General features: G+C 45.9%; 1 protein-coding gene across 2 annotated transcripts in view; it reads right to left on the bottom strand.

The window, feature by feature from the left end:
* Positions 1–12,720, bottom strand: part of LOC133489093 (pre-B-cell leukemia transcription factor 1) — a 65,080-nt gene extending 52,360 nt beyond the window's left edge. The window contains exons 1-2 of one of the 2 annotated variants that reach the window (XM_061797814.1): positions 11,844–12,720; positions 10,717–10,790 (exon numbers count right to left, since the gene is read on the bottom strand). In XM_061797814.1, coding sequence (XP_061653798.1) covers positions 10,717–10,790; positions 11,844–12,028 — 259 coding nt within the window. In that variant the 5' untranslated portion in view covers positions 12,029–12,720. The remainder of the gene's footprint in view (positions 1–10,716; positions 10,791–11,843) is intronic. The other variant, XM_061797815.1, reaches the window with a different exon arrangement.
* Positions 12,721–12,927: the final 207 nt, after the last annotated feature.

Here is a 12,927-nt window from a genome sequence, read left to right as displayed (position 1 = left end):
TAAAAAGAGAATCGTTACAATAGAGCGCCAACAAACATTAATCTTAGTTGTCTTCGTACTTGTTTTAACATGAACTTTACATGACTCTAACAAGTAATGGATCCAAATCTTTTGTCATATTAAGTTACTACACAATAATAGTAAACTATAACAACAAAAAGTTAAAAACGAATGTACACTCATAATCTCATAAATTTGAGTCTTTGGAGGGTAAAAGCTCTTTGTAGGCGTGAAGTGAGTCGCTAATGAGCGTGCGTGTGCGTGGATCTCTGAGTTGCTGATGATGCTCCGCTAAGAAAATGAGTGCAATTAAGATCATTTCAGAAGAAGTTAACTGTCCAGAACTAACACTGCTCAAGTCAAGATGGAGGACGGGGGGAGACATCGCTCTTCCTGGGTCAGGACACACGGGAGCATCGCTGCATTATGCTTCCAGAGGCTTTTTCCACAATGAGTACTCGGGAATCTGCAATTTGAAGTCCACACAATAGCTTTTATATTCTATAAAATGGTGACATGCGCAGAACATTACTCCTACTAGAACTATGAACGAATGAGCGGTGATTTGGATTTACTCACGAGTCTGCTTGAAAAAAAACCAATCCTGAATCGCAATTTTCACATTCAAAGAATAACACGGCACTTATTTTATTCTGACAAGAGCTGCAATGCTGCGTAGCCGCACAACTTCCTTTGTTTACGTCTGCCGCCATTTTGACAAACTCCACCTGTGCATATGCGCAGTTGTACAGTTAGCTACTGTAGCTGTTCACGTGGCTCACGGAGCCGTACTCTCTCCCGAGAAGATATTCTCAACGGAACGACGCGTCCGATGGCCGCGCCCGAGGAGCTGCACGGATTTCCATGGCAGACTGCGAGCGTGAAGTACATGAAGTAGATAGTTATACAAAACTCCTTCCACACATCGTGGCAGATGATTGACGTGCGCTAGCCAGCGACTGCTAAATAGAAGCTAAGCTAACTAACTGGCTTAGTAGAAACAGATGCTGTCAGCCAGCATGGATTTTACAGCACTGAGACCGGCGTAAAACAGACCACGGACACGATGCGGCGAGGGATCCGGTTCAAGTAAGCCATTTGAAACTAAAGAGAAGCATTTTGGCAACAGCTTTTCCCAGAGTGAAAAATTGTTGCTAAAATGCGCCAGCGTCCTCTCTCTCTGGTGTCATGAAAATATCTGCAAACCAAAACAAAAGAAAAAAAAACACTGCAGCCGACACTTAACCAGAGGTCCACAGATGTTTTCAAATGATTAAATTGGATTTTTCTTTTGTTGGACAATTTCAGAATAGTACAAGGACTAACGATTCGATTGTGATTCGCTAGTCATTCGTTCCTGTCAATGTGAATAGCAATTGGGGATTTAGACGGCGAGTCCTAACCCTTACTCCTACATTTTGTTTTTTCACTTACTTAAGTTACAGACTCAGTGTCCTGCGGATAAACTTTAGATGTAAAATCTGATTAAAGCCCCTTTAAAAACCTTTAGTATTGTTCTGTTGTGTCAGTGGGATGACGGGCTACAAACAAATCTACACTATATACAGTACAATAAACTGAATTTATTGTTAAGAAGGAAAGCAGTGCACACGTCTCTGTACTGGCTGCTCAGTATATTAATTCAACAATAATAATAAACGAACAAAGAGTACGCTGAAAAGGAAGTCCAATTTAGTCTTCTCCCTCTACACGTTTGTTCAGGGAGAGTGAACATCCCACCCCATTTTTCTATTCACTTCTTTTCTGTTACCCTGGTATGACAGTTAAGAATGTTAAAATGTTATTGATTTATTTATGGCACAGTTGAGCGAAGCAAAAATAATGTTAGCCATTAGGGCTAGCTGTAATGTAGTTTGCTGCTATCGTTCCTTGTTATCTACGTAAAGCAGACTGTTGCATTCCATTTCCATTTTCAAGTGGTTAACCTTTATCTTTAACGGCTACACTTGTGTGAGTGTGACAGTTAAGGTTAAACAATACCATATGCTAAGGAGACAAATTATTCTGTTTTTGTTTCCCCCCCCCCCAACAATTTAAAACAGTGAACAACTGGTTAGCACATCTGCCTCACAGTTCTGGGCACTGGGGTTTAAATCCCGGCCCCGCCTGTGTGGAGTTTGCATGTTCTCCCCGTGCCTGCGTGGCTTTTCTCCGGGCACTCCGGTTTCCTCCCACATCCCAAAAACATGCATTAATTGGAGACTCTAAATTGCCCGTAGGTGTGACTGTGAGTGCGAATGGTTGTTTGTTTCTATGTGCTCTGCGATTGGCTGCCGACCCGGAGATAGGCTCCAGCAGCCCGCGGACCCTACTGAGGATAAGCGGTAAAGTAAATGGATGGATGGATGAATTTAAAACAGTTCCCAGGTGGCTTCGTAACTTGTGTGCGATTCTTTGCCAAAATACTCCAAGATTCACACGCAGCATACTTCCCACATTTTCTAAGCCTTGAGGAACTTAGCCCGTTTTGACGGGGTGGCCCTATAACATGGAAATGTGCGACCCATCCACGAAACCCATCTGCCCTAGTATAGAACCTCCTTTGGTTACCATGACAACCAGGATGGAGCAAAGGGGATGCAACGACAGAGGCGGCCTTTACTTCCAGATGAGGAGTCCAGAATATTGGGGAAAAAACCCCCAAACTAAAACACCCGCAAACACAATGACAGCCTTTTTACTCATGGAGTTAGAACTTCAAACGTTACACTTCATGCACTAAAACGCCACACACTGCGCTTCCTAAACTTGTCAATAATCCGACTATGTGGCGCATGCGGCGGACACATCACCAGACACATCCACCGCGAATCAAGTAGGCGCCGCTTACCAGTTGCTAACGCTGTAAGATAATGCTGATTGCCGGATCCAACAAACCGCAATGCAGCTCTGCTTACCTTTTGGCTTTTACATGATAGTGTTTCAGACATTGTTGGAAATTTCCAGCCACAAGAGTTACTTTGCACACTTGATGAGTGGGCAGGCACTCTAGAGACCCAAACTATTTGTATAAAAGCCATTAAATAGGGGATGTCCCCATGTTTAAGGTTGTTTATTTGTTGTAAGATATTAATACTACAGTGCTTAATTTATTGTATGGCTGTCAGGAATTTTATTGTAGAGTTAATGATAAGTTTTGATGGCCACTGCTTGAACCTGACACGGACTATCTTCCATTTGCATTATTTCGTATGGGAAAAATTGTCACACCAAACAAAAACAATCCTTGCTGGGATGCTGCTTGGCGACAGCGTCGCAGCATGGATTGCGTTCCACTTTAGAGGTTCCGCTGTGAATGAATTCTGTCCTCCAGCACAAACGTTCTCATCCACAAACAGCTGCAGGCAAAGCGGTCCTCAAAGAGCGCGGCAATCATCAACAAAATAAACTTCTTTTCCTTTCATTTCCCAACACTACACACAACATTATGAAGACTGACATTCTCTAAGAAACACGACTAATAATAAAATTGGATTTTTTTTTTAAGGAACAGAAAGTGAATTGATCACTTAAAATGACAAAGCAAAACTAAAATATGCACTCATTAGCGACAGTTTTTTTTTGGTCCTTTTTTTCTGGTCTCGTTTTTGTGCTCCTTCACACGCTGATTCAGGAGACTTTCCTTGAGAGGACCTTCCCGGGCCCACAGTGACCTTTGCACCCTGCGCTCCCGCCCCGCTATGCTAAACGGTGCCCGCCGTGTCACATCGGTCCTGTGGGAAGTGATCCAAAAATGAAGGTTCCGATCCCGGAAGAGCGTCTGCCTCGCAAACACAAACACACACACACACACACACACGAGCAGAAACAGCAGGTGCCGTTTGATTTTGCAGCCACAGAAAAAAAAGAGTGGAAAGTGGCTAAATTTAACATCCTTCTCTGCTAAAGTATTTGTGTCGTTCTCCAGAGTTCATCGTCTCTTGCCGCTTTTCTTTTTTTCCTTCCTCCTTTGTGCGAAGGTGCCGAGGTTACCCGAGCTCATCTGGGGCCTCCTTTGTCTCTCACAGCAACAGAAAGGTTTATTAACATAAATTAGAATAGCTCGCAGAGAGAGTAGCTTGTCGCAACGCGTTACCCACGGCAACCTCTCTACTCTCAATCCACCTGAGTGTGTGTGTGTGTGTGTGTGTGTGCGTGTGTATGTGTGCGTACGTGCGTGCGTGTGTATGTGTGTGTGTGTGAGAGAGAGAGAGAGAGAGAGAGCACACTCCCTGCATCTAAATGTGCAAGTACTCTGAAACGAGGGAGACACATCCACACCCATCTCTCCCTCCGCCTGATTAAAATAAATGGCGCTATCTGCACTGCGTGACTCACTACACTATGGCATTACTATCAGTAATTGAAACATCCAATCACGACGGAGCCATCAGCCCCCATTGACCCCCCCCCCCCCCCCACCCCCACACACCCCACCCCACCAAACCATATTACTTGGTGGCACCTGAGTAAGCGTTGTATGGGAAGTAATATGAGATATGGAGAGAAGGGAGACATTCAGTATATTTGTCTTCATGTGCAAGTGTCTGACTGCATGGACAAGATATACATGCTGTATTTAAATGTGTGTGCACGTGTGTGTGTGTGTGTGTGTGTGCGTGTGGAGGCAGAGTGGCACAGCCTCATTGATTGCTGTTGATTCCATCTGGAGCGGCAAACGGCGACTGACAGTGGATGTGAGCCCATGCGGGAGGCGACCATTAATCTTAGTCCCGTTTAAGCAGCATGTATTAATTTACGTCATTTCTACTAAGCCGTCCAGAGGAAGAGCGCTTGCCATTTTAGGTTTGACTGTTCATCTAAAGTCAGGTTGGGTTGGGGTGGCGGGCTGTTGGGGTGGTGTGGGGGGTCCCTTTGTACAACCCCAGCATGCTGCCAACATGCCACTTACACCGCTGTGGCAGGGTGCCAGTGGAATGAGATCCCACACCTCAAATTAAAAGGTTAACAACTGCCAGGGCGACCATCTCCATCAAGGCCAATCGAATCAAAATCTCCACACTCAGTGGCCGCTGCATTCGCTGCCCCTGACGACTCGAACGAGAGCCAAAGCAAGACTTTCAAGATAATAATGCTTCGTGTTGATTGCTGTTGATTTAAAGTGGACATATTACGGACATTTTTAATCCCTCGTGCACAAATAGTTGTGTCTCTGGAGTGCAATGTGATTTCCTAGGAATGTTGCAGGAGGGATTATTTGAAAATATCAACACTTGCAGAGCTTTATAGAAATAAAGTATTGCATATGGATATTTATCTTTTGATCTATTGTGAATATGTTTTCATTAACACGATCAGTGTCTTCACTTCAGCAGAAAAAGGTAATTAATTACTAATGATGACATTAGACATTAGGTAATTAGAGGAAAATTGTTATTGAGCAAACACTTATTGGTGGTATGCTGCATGAAGTGGCTTTCAATCTGTTTGGGGAAACTTCAACACTCAACAAAATCCTCAAAACGCAGTCGTTGTCCTTCTGGACCAAAGTGTACGTTAGCGATACTAAGGATGTAAATGATTGTATTTCTTTGCCACAAAAGAACTCGGGCGATAGGTGCATGCAATTAAATCGACTGAATACCACCAAGCGGAACAATATAATGTGCACCGTTCAACCGGTGGGAGCACACTGGTAATAAGTGTTTCAACAATATGAGCGTATACACTTCCGAAGGGCCGATGCCATGTGCGAATTCCAGAACAGCGCTCGAAATTCAATCAAATCCAAATGGTACCAATAGGAAAAACAATGGTGGGGGCAATTGCAAGTGCAACCAAGTGTCAACCAAGACACTAAAAGCAGCTCCAGAGACAAACATCTGATAAAAATAGAGAAAATCCACTCGGCCACCCAGCAAATTTCCTCTCCAAAGCCATTTTCTATTGGATAAGTGGAAAGGCATTCATGGTGTAATGGATCAGAATATGATCTCTGTCAGGCGACTAAGAGCAGCCCCACGTGCAGAGCGGCCTGCGGGGCTGCTGCATCAGATAACCATGCTGAGAAGTGCAGGAAGCAAACTATAGATGGAGATGTGATGCACTGGGGGAGGGGGGGGGAGGCATCCTCATAAAAAGCGAGCGACAAACAAATACCTTGCCATACGTCGGCAGGCAGAAGATGACCATCCCTCTGCCAGATCTGCTATCACGGCTAATTACGACTCCCACCTCACATATACATGCCCATAATTAGCCTCTTAAAACATGATTAACATGTCTCAATTAAGCCAGTCAACATTTGCATAATATATTAGCCGGCCTAATTGCGAGCGGGTATACGTCAGACGGGAGAGAGGAGAGCAAAAAAAAGATGCGTGTGCTGCATGTACAAGAGCAGAAACAGGAAAGGCTAAACGGGAATCCACGTATGATATAAGTCACTTGAAAAGCAAACTGACAGTCAGCGCGTCCCCGCTTGGGACCGTCACATGTTTATTCTTATTCGCTTAGATTCATATTCCTGCAGTGCGCTTCCTATAAACTCGCAAATCAAAGCTCAGCAGCATTTTCTCAGGCAAACTTCACTGCGATGTTTGAAGTTATTTATATGAAGTTATTTATGAGAGAACAGACAGGGTCCTGTTCGGCCTTATTTCCGTGGAAACTAAAACATGGAGGGGTAGCGGGGGGTTGGAGGGTGAGGGGTTCCGATAAACTGCTGCTTCTGCACTTCCAAGCCAGGGACAGATATACAGTCTCGCAGCCGGTGCAGGGACACCAAGGACATAGCCATTAGTTTCAGGACAGCGCCACGTTGGAGACTAATGCCTCCATCTGTCAGTGGATATGAGAGGAGGGTAACAAAAAGCGGCAACACTAACCTCTGAACTTATCACGGACAGCCGTGTCAATTAAATACTGAAAAACAGCAGCGACGGGAGCCATAGTGAGCACTCGGTCCGCTGCCTGAACTAGTCGCGGCGTCACTGCTACACAAAACACCTTCAAAGGCTCATTTGCCATTGCAGTACTTACTGAGGCTAGTCGCGTACGTGCAAGACTCAAGATCTGGGGAAAAAAAAGAAACACAAACAAGTGTCCATCCATCCATTTTCTGTTCCGCTTATCATCGTTTGAAGAAAATTCCAGTCCAGGTGCGAATGCATTCCCGGGCTGATATGCAAGCAACTGATGGAGGTGCAACGCCAAAGCCTCACGTCATTCAAATCAATCACAAAGCTGTACAAAGTTGGGTTTTTTTCCTGAAAAAGGCACACTATCAACCTAATTGATGTTTTCAGAAACAAAATCAATCGAATTAGTAGGTCACTTCAGGGTTCACAGAGGATGTTGTTATTTGTTACAATTGAACATTTGGTGCGAACCGCGCCATTTCTACCAAAGTGCGCACTTCACATTCAAACTGAATGTGTTCCTTTGCCCATGCGCCATCCTTTTACAATGCTGGAAATATGTTTTTTTTTCTTTAAGGAGCAGTTTTGCCACTCAATAACTTCATTTGAGGAGCAATTTGCTGATTTTGAGGAAGTTATTGAAGCAAAGGGAGGGCTAATCAGGGGTTTTGTGGAGTCCAGCGTGTGCAGAGACCAACAATATAAAGGAGGAGTTCAATGTGATCGCAGCATTGTCGACTGCTGCATAGGTTAATTTCAAGACCCGGACGTCCGAGTGAAACAAGCCAAAATCAAAACATCCGACAATCCTGCAACCAACCTATTCAAACGTTAATTTACTGATAGCGGAGGTTGACTTTTGACTCGCAAATTTCGATGAGAGTCTTGATTTACATGAAAATCATTCTTACCCTATCCTACGGACTCACTAATCATGTAAAAAACAGCGATCAGAAAATCAGAAAACTCACCTCACTCAAATCACACTTGATTAAGTTCAAAATAGCAAATCGGGGAAAGGCGCAATCATCGTGGGGACTAATAGTGAGGTATAGTTCCTCGATAACAGTCGAGATAATAGCACATTAAAACTCCAAGCAGCATGTCCTTTTTCAAATCTCAAATTGATCAAAGTCTGATGGCATGCTCCGCCCACATTCGATGTTGTAAGCAAAACTGCTTCGCCATTTATTTGGACGAATACCCTAGTAGGGGTTTGTCTAAGTACAAGCCTGGGATTTCAGGCGGAGGTCTTTGCCACCTTTTGGTGGCCTGTTATCATCAGAATCAGAATCAGAATCATCTTTATTTGCCAAGTATGTCCAAAAAACACACAAGGGATTTGTGTCCGGCAGTTGGAGCCGCCCAATTAGACGTCCACCCAATGTTGTGTGAATTTGTGCAACTAGTGGGCGAAAGTTCCCTCGGTGAATTTTGGGGCGGTCGTGTTCGAGACCTATAAAAACCAAACATTTGGACCAGGATACACATGCATGCATCCTCCCAAATTTGTTGGAAAAATACAATTCCAAGACAGCCCCTAAGAACAACGCACAGGGTGACGTGAAAAAATTATCATAATATTGGAAAATCCTGACACGGAACACTCCGGGATCAGCTAGTTTCTTCTTATGGAAAATCACCAGAGACATTTCACTGCAGGTCGTCGTAGTGGAACTGTTAGTAACTCAGCACATTTACCCAAAATGTAAAACTGCTCGGTCCGGGCAGTAAGCGTGAACGGGACCACACCGACTCAAAGGTGCGTACGCAGTTAGCGGGACGGACTGATTCAGCAGGTCTCCAGCTTTGATAAGTTCAAGTAGCGTAATGCATTATCCGCCTGAGGCGTGCGGGAGTTCCCCCCTCTGACCTGCGCGAGGGGAACGTGAGGCTGCCCGCGCTCAAGTGGCCCGACGGAACAATCGTGGGATAGAGAGACACAGAAACAAAAGCGAAGGAGAGAGAGAGAGAGAGAGAGAGAGAGAGAGAGAGAGAGGCGGAGTAGGCCTGAAATCTGACACCCACAAGCACAAACGCGGTGACTGGCATCTCATCCTTTAACCTGGACGTGCCAGCTTGCCCCGCTCTCATAGCTCCAGACAAACAAGCCGCTTCACAGGAAGCTAGAACAGGAAAACGAGCTCTTCGTTGTTTGGAGAAAAACAAAACAACGCTGGTTGGGGTAGAAGTAAGCAGAGGCTTCAAGTGGTGACACAAGCTTCACGCAGCGGAGCTTGTCGCAGCTCGCTAAATACTCCCACCCTGACACGGGCCCGACCCTGGCACCGATACACGGCGGACGGGGAAGGGAGGGGTCATCGGTTAAGGCCGCTTTATCCCGCCGTAGGCGTGCGCTCCCACCCGCCGTGTTTGTCAGCTGCTGGCCAGCGGACACCTCGCCGCTGCAAAGTCTCATCTTGCTGCTGTCAGCACGCCGGCTGCACACCCGTGTAACCGTGCGCCGCCGCCCGCGACAAATGATCCCCGGAAGAACTATTCCTGACGACAATTTGAAAAGCGAAGGAGAAGCGTAGTCTTTTACAAAAACCATATATATATATATATATAAAAGAAAGCGCTGACAAATTACAGGCTGCTCGCATACACTGCACTCAGCACATTTGGCTGTAAATGCCATGCTGAAGGTTTGAGTCATTTTCTCTGTCACGCGCAGTGAAAGGATTTTCACTTTTGGGCCCGAAGATTGAAGACGAGGGGTCGCCGCGAGGTGGCCATTATTAAGCGTCTCTCCTCAAAATGATTCTCTAACTTTTCAAGGCAGTTCATTTCCAAACTCGGTGGATCATTTTGCAGAAAAAAGGGGAACCTCTCTTTTGTCTGGATCGCCGCTTGCCAAGAATGGTGGGAAGCGAAGCGAAGCGAAGGGAAGGGAAGGGAAGGGAAGGGAAAGGAAGGGAAGGGAAGGGGAGGCACGGGTAGAAGCCAGGAAAAGGTCCAAGTCACTTTGTTCTTCTTTTTGGAAAGCGAACTCTCGTTGAACCCAGTGAGACGCCAGACAGTTTACAAAGAGCCAGGCATTACTGTCTCACTTTTCCGAGCCTTGCAATTTAGAAAGAGGGCCCCAACCTACTATGGATTCCTCCTCGCAGAGAGCACTCTTTAACCTTTATAAATCTGCAGAAAATCCCCTGGTGTCTTTTCCGTTCCCTCTCCCCCCCCCCCGCTGCCAAGCTCTGACTCATAGGAATAAAACGTCCATTTTGAATTAAGTGTTTATTTTCAGCTGTCCGCACGGGCCGCGAACGCAACAACAGCGGCCGCGCGGCGAGACGAGGCTCTCTTAAAAACCTTTGACAGCTTGGCAAAGACGAGGTCAAACTGCAGACTGTTTTATTTTCCAGCCTCGGAAAGCCATTTCTCAAAACGAGGCGCGCTCGGCCACATCCCTCCCGAGATTAATCACAGGCTTTCATCATGTGAGTCGCTTCGCTTTAATTTGCTGCTAAGTGAGTAATAATTCACACATTCCTTTTCATGACTTTGACCCTTGTTGCGAACATAAACAGAAAATCCCCACCGGTCGACGACGACCAGCCTCTGCATGTAAAACAGCTCACTTAGAAAACACCACCAAACTCGGGCTGAGGGCAGCTGACGGAGGGTGAGAAAGCCCAGCCCGGAAAGAGCCGCCGTGAAAACACTCGCGTGCATTGTGTGACATTCGTCAGCGGATGCAGAAACAACATGTGCGCGAGCGTGCTTGTTAGGCTTACGTGGGGCACACAGTTTGCAGGAATAGGAAAAAAAACAACAGAATAGTCGAGACGGACGGACAGACAGCCAGATAGCAAGAAGAAAAAACGTAACTTACCTGTTTTCTCCTTGATTTCACACAAGACGTTGAAGAGGGCAGGTTTCATTCTGTGACAGTTCAACGCATGTTTCCTAAAACGAGAACACTTTCTTGATGAATAGGCTTTTTTTTTTTTTTTTTTTTACATGTCAGAAAGCAAATGCGACTATCTAACCATGTTGTCGTCATCTTCCGTTGAATTTATTTGGGGGAAAATATTTGTTTAAACCGAGGGAAATTGTAATATCATATAAGCGTAATCCATTGTTCGTAGGTAGTTTTACACAATGCAACAACAAAAGTGACCAGTTGTATTTGGTGACTTGGGAGCATGCGAGAAGCTCTGCAACATGTCCAGCTATCTTCCTGCATAATCATTTTTGAGGGAGTGGGGGGGGGGGAACTGGGAAAATGACAAATTTCATCTTTAATCGATAGTATTTTATCAACGTGCGGTGAATACACAAGTCAACAACAACAGTGATTTGTTGCTCAAGTAGATTTACTGTAAAAATATATATAATTCTGAGCATGCAGGAGGCTGCAGCGTGTCCAGGGGACTCATTTTGAAAAATAGCCCATTCTATAATGAATGCATAGTATTATTATATTTTTTTTCCCAACATACAGCAAATAGTCAATACAACACAACAACACTGATCAGAGCTGAAGCGCGTTTTGCCAAATGTGCGAAACATGTCCAGCCACATCTTCCTGGGGACTCATTTAATATATGAAAACGGTCACAAATGTTGTTTATCCATACAATGCAAATATGCAAATATGCAAATATGCAACGAGAGCCCAGTTTGTGCGCTACATTGGACAATATTCAACATGTTATTAGAGGATGAGCGTGTATAATAAGCCGCTTTGTAACAAGTGAACGTGAGCTGGTAAAAATCGATTGGCTCGAGATGCACTTTGATTGAAAACAAAAAGTTTGAATGAATTCAACGCTATTTTCCCACTGCCCGTGTATGCGTAATTGCCTTTAGTCGCATGTGTTTAATTCCGAGCGTCCATCCTTAGTGCAAGGCTCGTGTTTGCGATGTTTTATTGCTGTTGCGGTCCATATCTTGTCATGATTAGGATTAGGATTAGTCTCCATTTGTTGGAAACACGTGTTGTGTGCGCATTCTCACCTCGCCTGCGCTTCGTCCAGGCTCTGGTCGGTGATGGTCATGATTTGCTGCAAAATGTCTCCGATGTCCTGCTTCCTGCCGTCGCCGTCCGTCCCCGCGGTGCCATCCGGCAAATGCTGCGCCAGGCCGGGGTGTCCGGCCATGCCTACCCCGTGAGAGTGCATCAAGCGCGGCTGCTCGTCCATCCTCGGCCACGGTCCTTGCTGCCTCGCCTCCAACTTTTCGCTCGCTTGATTTCTTTGGGGATATATATGTATATATATATATATATATGTATATATATATTTATATATATATAAAGGGGACAGTGAGGAGGAGGAGGAGGAGGAGGAGGAGGAGGAGGGATAGGACGGGAGAGCGACGGCTGGTGAAAAAAGGAAGGAAATATCCGCGCAAAATTCCTCTGGATTCCTCTCGCCGCGCCTCCTCGGTGAGCTTTTCGAGATTTGGGAGGAGGGAGACCGACTGGCTCAACACAAACACACACGCACACACAAACACGCTCTCGCACGTAGACGCGCGCGCGCGCGCGCACACACGCTCGCTCCCTCGCTCTCTCTTTCTCTTTCTTTCTCTTTCTCGTTCTCGAGCTGCAATCTGATCTGAATCGCTGCTTTTGGCTTTGGCCACTCCTGCGCCGCGACGGAGGTGATCGTGCGCGCTGGAGGCTCCTAAATGGGATTAAAAGTGGTGCGCCTCCTTAAATGCGCATCCCCCAAAACAAAAGGGGGGGGGGGGAAACAAAGGAAAAAGAAGGGAAAAAAAGAAAAAGAAAGCGCGCGGCCGACCCAACTGGCCGTCCTTCCACGTGAAGGATTTTGGCCGTCAAGTGTTATTGTTTCTCTCATGTGTGTTAACTGACTCCTAATGAGGAGCCTCCGCCCCCGTCGAGCCTCCATTGGAGAAGGAGGCGCGCGCAAGTCCCACCTCGACGCTCTCCCGAGACGTCAATCATCCATCCCCGGGAAGGTGGGACACTGTAATAAACATAAAGAGATGTGACCGTGCCGTGATGGATAGAGAGTGAATATGGAGCCTAATAAATAACGCTGAGTGGCGCTGACCCAACAGGACAGCAAGGAGG

Source organism: Phyllopteryx taeniolatus, chromosome 14 (assembly GCF_024500385.1).
Source record: "Phyllopteryx taeniolatus isolate TA_2022b chromosome 14, UOR_Ptae_1.2, whole genome shotgun sequence".
Classification (NCBI taxonomy): Eukaryota; Metazoa; Chordata; class Actinopteri; order Syngnathiformes; family Syngnathidae; genus Phyllopteryx; species Phyllopteryx taeniolatus.
Note: the sequence above shows the minus strand (reverse complement) of the source record. Positions and strands in the feature narration are given on the sequence as shown.